The following is a 9,061-nucleotide window of genomic DNA, read 5'->3' on the forward strand; positions in this document are numbered from 1 at the left end:
GGGGGGGGGGGGAGGCGGGGCGGGGAAGAGCTCTCAAAGCCACGGGGGCGCGAACGGAGCCCCCTGCTGGACGTTGGCCAGCTATTATTATTTAATAATGTAACCTGGGTCTCCTGCTTCCCAGCCAGTGCCCTTTCCCACCTGATGCTATCTCCCTAGTCCCGACTCCGGGGGGTGCAGAACACCTTGCACATCTGAGAGGATCCTCTGGGACTGCAGGGAGAGAGGTCACTAGGAGGGTCCTAGTTCCTCAGGTTCTCTTTGCCAGTTCTTCCCTCATACTCCTTGTAGGGTCTGTACGCCTTCCCTGGACTCATACCGCCTTAGCCCTTTGCCCTCTGTGATGAGTGGTCCTGGCACACGGGACGACCTCGTGTTTCTGGGTCATGAATGGACATTGACCTCCTTGTGTTCCTGCCCCTCCACCCTTACCGGTGCGGGGGGAGAGGCCCTCAGATCCTGGCATGCACACCCCACCTGACCATGGCAGGGAGTACCAGCGAAGGAGGCACACTGGCTTCCCAGGAACTGTGAGACAGGAAGGTGATGGGAAGCAGCAGACATACACCCAGGCAGGTGCTGGAACATCTGTTCAGGAAAGAGAGCGATGTGGCCAGTGCTTGGCAGCACAGTCTGCACCATGCAGAGTCCTGGAAGGCTGGGCTATCCATTGGCAAGCTGAGATTGGAGGCCCAGGTCCCAGACAGGCAGCAGGACCCAAATCCAGCCGGATGTGGATGGCTGCAAGCACCCACCCCATGAGCGGGCATCATAGGCTCTCCCTGGCTGTGTTCCCTGACCTGCTTCCAGGTAAGGTGTGAAGTCTGACAGATACACGGTGGCTTCCCCCGCTACGTTGAAGTTCCGGAGGGCTCAACTTGCCGTAGAGAAAATCCTTTAATTGCTCTGCTCCTGCCCCCTCCCCAAGGCAGTCCTAGCACCAGGGCTCAGACTGGCTGCCCAGACTTTTCCCCAGAGACCAAGGACACCTTGACCTCTTCCAAATCCCAGCCCGTCTGCCTCTCTGATGGCAGTGCCATGAGATCTAGGGCTTCCTGGTGCCATTGGGCAAGGCAGGCAAGAGACGTCAAGGGCAGGTGGGTGTGAGCTAGGCCGCAAGGCCGTGGGCCGTGCAGGCTGTGGTGCAGCTTTGGGTGAATGTGCCGGGCGAAGCGCCGTGGACAGACACTGCACCGGAAGGGCCGGGCCCCCGAGTGCAGGCGCACGTGAGTCTTGAGGTTGCTGGAGTTGCTGAAGCGCTTGTGGCACATCTGGTGGGAATGGGCACTGGTGTCAGCTCTGCCCACCTGGCTGGCTTGGGACTCTGCTCCCCTTCCCCACCCCGGACACCCCCCCCCCCAACACACACCACCACCACCTCCCTGTAACGCCAGCCTGGAAGCTTTTCCCATGATTTCTCGCTGGGACCCACAGCGTCTGGCACATTGGAGCCAGGCAGACCTGGGTTAGTGTCCTGGTTCCTACTCCCTGGATGACCTTGCATAGGTGACATCTCCTGCCTGAGCCTTGTTCTCCTTATTGGTAACATGTGACTATTAATACTTAACCTCATAGGTATGATGGACTGAATGAGATCATCACATAGGACCCTTAAGCGTGGGCCTACAGCTTTCGTGGGCGTAATGAACATTTACAGGGAGCTGCCACATGCCAGGAATTGGTCTCATAGAGTCTTCCCCAGGACCCTGGGGAAGCATGACTAAGTCCTAGCATAACTTCTCTATGACAGTGAGAAAGCAGAGGCTCAGAGGAGGAGAGCCACTCGCCAAAGGTCACACCTGTTGGAGGGAGAGCTGGGATTTGAACCCAAGTAGCCCAGACTTAGAACCATGATGCTTCTTTCAAGTTTGCCTCTGTAAATTGGGGAAAGAATTCCTGCTGTTCTGACTTCCTGAGGAATGTAGCAAGACTCAAAGGGAGAAGGAGCTAACATCGAGCTGACGTTATCTGTAGTGTTTGCGTACTTCGCACACACGAGGACTTTTACTTATCCAGCAAGCCTGGGAAGTAGGTTACAGGTATCCACTCCCCAGGACTCCCCAGCTTTATTATTCTCCTCCTGTAGACATACATCTCTATTCCTCACTCCAGGCCTAGGGAGACACCTCCAGTCTCACATTCTGGCCCTTCCAGGCTGACAGGGGTCATTTTCACCTCCCTCCCCGCCTCCACCCTTGCCTCCGGTCCTGTATCCACTTGTTCAGGAGCACTGGGGAATGAAGGCTACGGGTGCCATCCCTCCAGGGGCCTGGAACTACTCACCAGCCTGCAGGAGTACAGGGGAGGGGAAGGAGGGTCTCACCAGGCATTCATGGGGCCGCTCCCCAGTATGCACCACGTGGTGCTTCTGCAGGTGGGCGAACTGGGTGAAGCTCTTCTGGCACAGGGCACACTGGAACGGGCGTTCCCCACTGTGCACGCGCAGATGGACCTGAGCCAGGTGTGGGAGAAAGGCTGCCAACTGCCCGGAACCCTCCAGCAGGGCCTGGGATCCTGTCTAAATCTCTCCCCATGTTCCCCCAGGACCCTTATTTCGCATCAAGGTTTCTCAGTCCCCTTGCTACCCCATCACTGCCCTCAGGGCCTCTCTTCCATTCTCCAGAATACCCTCAGTCTTTCTGGTGCCCTGTGGGAGGGGAGATGACAGTGGTCAGAAGGCTAGCTAAGGGATGGCCCACGTATATATATCCTGAGCAGTGCTGCTCACAGGGTGGTCCAGGGGCGCCTGGCTGGCTCAGTCGGTTAAATGACCAACTCTTGGCTTCGGCCCAGGTCATGATCTCAGGGTCATGAAATCGAGCCCGCATTGGGCTCCATGCTTATGGTGGAGTCTGCTGGGACTCTTTCTCCCTCTCCCTCTGCCCCTTCCCCCTGCTTTCTCTCTCACTCTCTCTCTCTCAAATAAATAATCTTTTTCTTAATTAATTAATTTATTTGAGAGAGAAAGAGAGCACAGGCAGAGGGAAGAGGCAGAGGAAGAGGGAGAAGCAGGATCCTCCCGTGAGCAGGGAGCCTGATGCCGGGCTTGATTGCAGGACCCTGGGATCATGACCTGAGCGGAAGGCAGACACTTCACCAACTGAACCACCCAGACACCCTCTAAAATAAATAATCTTTAAAAAAAAAAAAGTGTGGTCCACAGACCAGCAGCCTCAGCACCACCTGGGAGCATGTGGAAAATGCCGATTCTCAGGCCCTGCCCCAGACCCACTGAATCAAAATCTCTGGGACTGGGACCTAGAAATCTGCATGTTTTCTGGCTCTCCAGGTTTAAATCTCATTAAAGTTTAAGAATTCACACCCTGGAGGACCCCGAAGGGTCGTTCCTCAACAGCCATAACTTCTCCTTAACTTCAGTGTTGCCTACACGTGCAGAGATCCCCAACTTGGCTGACACACAGACACGGGCCGGGGTCTTGCGGATGATGGCCGAGCGGCAACACGCTGCTTTGTAGCGTCCCGCGTCGAAAAGGCTGATTGTCACGCCTGTGACCTAGACTCACTAAAATCTACCCACTCTCCCACTGGACCTTCAAACAAATAAGCAAGAGGAGGCTTAACTGGGGATCCAGAAAGATGGTTGTTCAGGAAAGAGCTTTGCACTAGACACTGAGAGGCTAATATCAAGGCCTAACGTGACCATGCAATCAAAGTGACCTTGGGCAAACCCTTCCCTCAGTTTCCCCACTTTTGACTGGAAGGAGATGCTCTCACAGACAGTCTCTTAGGGTGGAGAGGACTTTGGTGAGGCCATTTTGTCCTGCGTCTCCTCTCTGCAAACATGACAGTGAGGGGCCAAGTGAGCCATCCCAGATCACAGCCTAGGGGCTGCCCAGGAGTTGCTCCAGCTTTAAGGTCCTTGATTCTGGAAGCAGGGCAGGAGGGGGTCATGGGCGGATGCTGAGGGGAGCCGCGGAGCCCGGGGGGCAGGTACCTTGAGGTTGGAGAGCTGCCCGAAGTTCTTGCCGCACACGTTGCACTCGTACAGGATTTTGCCATTCTCTTTCTTCAGCGGGTAAGGCAGAGCCGTGGTGCCCCGCTGGGAGCCCGCTGGCGCCCGCCTTGATGGAGCCGCCCTGCCCGCACTCTTTAGCCCTGGGGAGTAGGTCCTGGCCGCTCCAGGACCTCGATTCCGGGCCTGGGAAGGTTGGCTTTGGCCAGAGGCTTGGGAGGCCCCTGGGGAAGGATACAGGGTCTCCCTCTGGGCAGTGGGGTGCCCAGGCTCACTGACACTCGTCAGCAAGCTGGGCATAGCCATGGTGGGGCAGGAGGGGCCTGGGGGCAGCACGAAGAGGGGGGGACCCTGGACAGAAGGTGGGGCCCCATAGGTGAGCAGGTGAGATGGAGGCAGAACTGGATACACAGGGTAGAAGGGGTGGAGGCAGAATGGGAGTTCTTTGGAGATGGGAGCAGGCAGCAGGCAGGAGCAGACAGCCAAGGGGCTGGGGCTCTTTCTGTTCTGCCAGGGGGGTGGGGAAGAGCCGCTGCGAGGAGAGAAGGATGGGCAGAGGGCCCCCTCGCCAGCTTTTTCCTGCTGGCTTCCCCTCTTGTCCCTGCTCGCAGGGTACTTGGCTGTGAGTTTCTCATCATCCGCGGAGCCGGCCTGCAGCCCTGGTGGCTGGTGCTCTGAGCAGGAAAAGAAAGATGGTCAGGGCCCTGCAGCCTGGGGGAAAGTTCTGCTCTCCATCCAACCAGGCCTGCTAGCTAGCTTGGCGAGGGGTGTGGGGGGCCCTCTAGCCTGCAAGCCTGTTGGACGATGGGGGGCAGGCATTTCCCTCTCTGGGCCTCCCTGATCTGCCCTTGCGGACAGAAGTGCCTAGTGTCTGTGCAGTGCTCCACACTCTTAGGGAGAGAAAATGATTCGAGAAGCTTATTAGACAACCAGGTGGAAAAGTCAAGTAGGCAGCTGGATGAATTGGTTTGCAGTTGGGTTAGTTAGTTAGTTAGTTAGTTAGTTGGTTTGGAGTTTCAAGGAGAGCTCCAAGCTGAAGACATACATTTGGGTGCGAGGGGCCCTGCCTGATGAGACCACCTAAGGGTGAGCGAGAGCTGCTGTGTTCAAAACTGGCAGTCACTTGACACATGTGATCCCATTTCAGTTCATTAAAATAAGTTCAATAAACATTCAGCTCCTCACTCCCGTGAGCTCCGCTGAAAAGGCTCGGTAGGTCCGCCAACAGCGCAAGCACAGCGGGTGTCCCTGGCTGCAGGAGGTCCTGTCAAACGCGCTGCTCTCCAAGACAAGAAGGCAGGCAAGAAGAGGAGAGAGGAGACTGAAGCAGGGCTGGGGAGGGAAGAAGGCTCTGGACCGAGTTCCGGAGCCCCGGGGATGTTTAGGAGGTAAGGAGACAAGAGCTAGCAAGGGAGACGGAGAAGGGACAGCCAGGGAGGGGGGATAAGCTAGGAGGACAGAAAGTGAAATACTAAAAAGAAAACATGCCACGGAGTAGATTGTCTGCTTCGATCCTCATTTATGCACTCGGCCAGCCTCACTGAACGGCTTCTCTCTCTGCTCTGGGCAGAGGAAATGAGGGCCATGGCCGCATAGTTCCCGGCGTCAGGAGGTCCCAAGTGTGCAATGAAGCAGTGCACTACCATGCAACAGCTTAGAACAGGCGTAGCGTGAGATCCCGCTCTCATGGAAGAAGAAACTGGCCTCAGTGATGTGGCTGAGGTCCCAGAGCCAGAAAGGGCAGAACCAGGACCCCACCCTCCGAGGGCTCCCAGTCAGTGCTCCACTCTTATAATAAGGACCTCTCTAGCTCACACATTCTAGGCAGACAAAGCGCCCCCCTCAATCCCCGGGACTTTGGCTACACGTTCTCCAGATCTCCCTGCCCGAGAAAGCCCCTGTCCACCCCCTGAAACCACCCCCGCCCCCCAACACTCCCCCACCAAGGCCAGAAGTCCAAACCAAAATGTGGAGGTAAAGAGTGCCTGAGGCTCTGTCCGGGGACCCTGGGACCCCTCCCTTTCCTGTCCTGGAATCTAAGAGTCCTCTCCCGCCTCCCACCTCCATCCAGGTGCAGCAGTCCACCCTGGACTTACTTGTGCTGGAGACATCGCTTCTGAGACTCGGCGGGGCTGTGCTCAGTGGTGTCGGCTGCAGGGTGCACAGGTATAGGTCCAGGCCCTGGGGACAGGTCAGCAAGGCAGACCTGGCTGGTGCCAGTGGCAAGGGGCGCAGCCAGCTGGCGCAGGACAAGCCCCCGATATCCACTGTGTCAGAGAGCGGCCTGCAAGCTGAGAAGACCTGGAGGGCAGGAGGCAAGGGGCTTGGGGGTGGGGGGCTAGGGTACCTGTATCCCCGGGATGGTCCCAGCTCCAGTCTGGTTTCCAAAAGGAGAAGAGAAGCTAAGAGCCTCCCTCTACCACGTCTGCTACTAAATGGCTTCCCCATCCCTCAGCTGAAAATTTCTTTCCTCGGGGACTTTCATGCCCATCCCAGGATTGCCCTCCTCCTACCCTCCAGAACCCTTCACCTACCCCTGTTCTCTCTCCTAGCCTCCGTTCCTGACCTCCCTGGCCCCACTGTGTCTCAGACCATCAACACTATTTTGAATGGAGCCAAGATGAACTCGGAGAAAGTACTCATCAAAGACTGTAAGCCCCCCAAGATGGCCCTGGGATCCCCTCCCCCTAAGGCCCAGGCCATGGTCATACAGCCAAGCGTCCTGCAGGTGCAGGCTCTATCCCTTCTGATGCCCCAAAGGAAGTGTCTGGCCCCTGGGGCATGGGAGAGGGCCTCTGGCACCTCAAGGGCACATCCCCACGATGTGCAGGGTGGGGTAGGGATGCTCAGGCCCAGGGGACAATGGGAATCTCCTCCCTACAGATTTTCCCCCATTTCATCCTGACATCCTCTCCCTTCCATAATCAGGCTGACCTCAAAGATGGGGCTGGGATTCCCTCCTTACCTGGTCGCCTCGGCAGAGCTGGAAGTCCAGGCTGGAGGACGGGGAGCCCCCTGTCCTCCCCAGAGGCTTAGCCATGTGGCAACAATGGAAGTCTGGAACAGATAACCCCTTCATGCCCCTACTACCTGGGAAGACAGGTCAGTCACTGGTGAGCAGTGAAGGACCTCCAAAGAGGAGCCTGGCTTCTAGAGCTGGCCCTTCCACCAAACCATCATGTGACCTGGTGACCGGGAGCCAGTCACTGCCCCTCCTGGACTCAGTTTCCCTATCTGCAAAACACGAGGGTTGGACAGGCTGTTGTGTAAGGACTCAGTACTGACATTTAGAAGCCAGTGATGCTCTCTCTTGGTAGGTGCTGGAAGAGGACTGAATGGAGAAAATCAGGGGTAAGGAGCAGAGCTGGCCTTATCCTCATCCCTAGGGAAGAGGAGAGAGAGGAATGTCCTCATGGAGGTTATTTCTAAGTGAACTCAGAGACCTGAAGGAACATTCCAGATTTCCTGGAGGACACCAAGAATTGAGAAGCTGCTCTGTTCCATGCTGGGAGGGACTTCTGCCTCCATGACTCTACCAACCACAGCCTCCCCACCAAGGGGTACCCCTGCACCCTCGATCATCCACACAGCCTTTCTGGGCAGCTGAGGAAGCCCTAGGGTCCTGCCACCCAGACTGCCCAGGCTCAGCTCCCTCACCAGGAACTGTCTGACAGACTAGGCCAAGAACCCTCTGGGTCCCCTGACTGGCCTGACAGGAAGATGCCCTGATTCCCCTGCTGTCCACTCAGTTAGCACCCCGCTTCTCCATCTTCCTTCCCTGAAGGCCACACAGCACAGGGACCACCTCACCTCAGCAAGTGCCCCAAAGTTCCTTCCCGTTCTCCTCAATAGCCACACGTCTCCCCTTCTCAAGCGCCCCTGGGGCCCTAGCACATTCACTCGAGTACCTCAGCCTTCCAAAACCCGGTCTCCTTTTTCTCTTCCCCGACTCCGCCCAACCCTGCCCAGCAGAGGCTCTTCTCCTGCACGAGGCTCGTCACCTGGCTCTGCGCAGGTTCCCTCTGGGGGCTGCGAGGAGGTGGGCAGGAGGGCAGCCACTGCGGCTGGGGCCCCAGTGAGTGTGAGAGATGACAGGAAGGTGTTACATTTGAAGTTGCCACAAATAGGAAGAAGGGGGTAGGCGGGGAGGCAAGGGGCCCTGCAAGACCTGAACAGAAGGAGCCGCCACCAGCCCTTACCCACCTGTGGCAACTGCACAGGACAAGATGCTGATTTGGGCCACCATGAAGCGGCGCTGCTGGAATGTCAGTGTGTGGAGGTGGAGTGGGTGGGGGTTGCTACGTCTGGTTCTCAGAGAACCCAGAAGGTTGAGTCCAAGAGGGACAGAGCGGGGCTGAAAGGCTGCAGCTGGGGTCCCTCTGGAGATGGGGGCCCAGCCAAGAGAGGCAGGCCGTGATGATGACGGCAAAGACGGTGACGGTGATGCAGGGACAGGAACGGGCACAGACACACACAGAGCAGGCAACGCAGAGGACATAGGATGAAGCAGAGAAATCTGGTCTCACAGAGCGGAAGCCCAGCAGGCAGTAAATACGCTTGTCTCGTTCTTGTCCCAACTCTGGTCTGCTTATCCCGAGAAACCCTTTCTCTAATCCAGACGCTGCACTGAGGCCCCAACAGGGACAATTCAAGGACATTGCCAAATGCTGGTAGGGCATGACGAGATATCAAAAGAGAAGCTCCATTAGCCAGGAAGCAGCTTTTTAGGCCAAGCAACTTCATTATTTCTGTGAGCAAGAAAAGGTGCTTGTTTCTGGAGACTCAAATTCTGCCCAGTCGGTGTGTCTGTATCACACAGTGTCTGGCCCAGTGTGACACAGCCCCAACCAGTCATCAAACTCCACCCGGCCGTTCCCTCTAGGTGGCCTGGAACACACAGGACATCTTGGACCCTCTGCCATGGGCCGGGGGCATGGTATCCGTGTTTCTCTGCCAGCCCAGCCCCTGGCCGCTGACCACCTCCACTATGGCCTCCATCACTTCCTGTCATAATTATCTTCCCACATAACTTACTCCTGCGTGTCTGGGAGAGTCTCAAGGACAGGGACCACTGTCTACTCATTTTTG

At 56.9% G+C, this 9,061-nt stretch overlaps 1 protein-coding gene across 1 annotated transcript; it reads right to left on the minus strand.

Moving 5' to 3' along the window:
* Positions 1-878: 878 nt before the first annotated feature.
* Positions 879-8,051, minus strand: ZNF683 (zinc finger protein 683). Its single transcript, XM_008694562.2, is given in 7 exon segments — positions 879-974; positions 977-1,271; positions 2,324-2,452; positions 3,956-4,647; positions 6,070-6,274; positions 6,939-7,063; positions 7,975-8,051. Coding segments are annotated over 6 exon segments (1,512 nt in total). The 5' UTR covers positions 7,053-7,063; positions 7,975-8,051; the 3' UTR covers positions 879-897.
* Positions 8,052-9,061: the final 1,010 nt, after the last annotated feature.

Source organism: Ursus maritimus, unplaced genomic scaffold (assembly GCF_017311325.1).
Source record: "Ursus maritimus isolate PB19 unplaced genomic scaffold, ASM1731132v1 scaffold_32, whole genome shotgun sequence".
In the NCBI taxonomy this organism is placed as follows: Eukaryota; Metazoa; Chordata; class Mammalia; order Carnivora; family Ursidae; genus Ursus; species Ursus maritimus.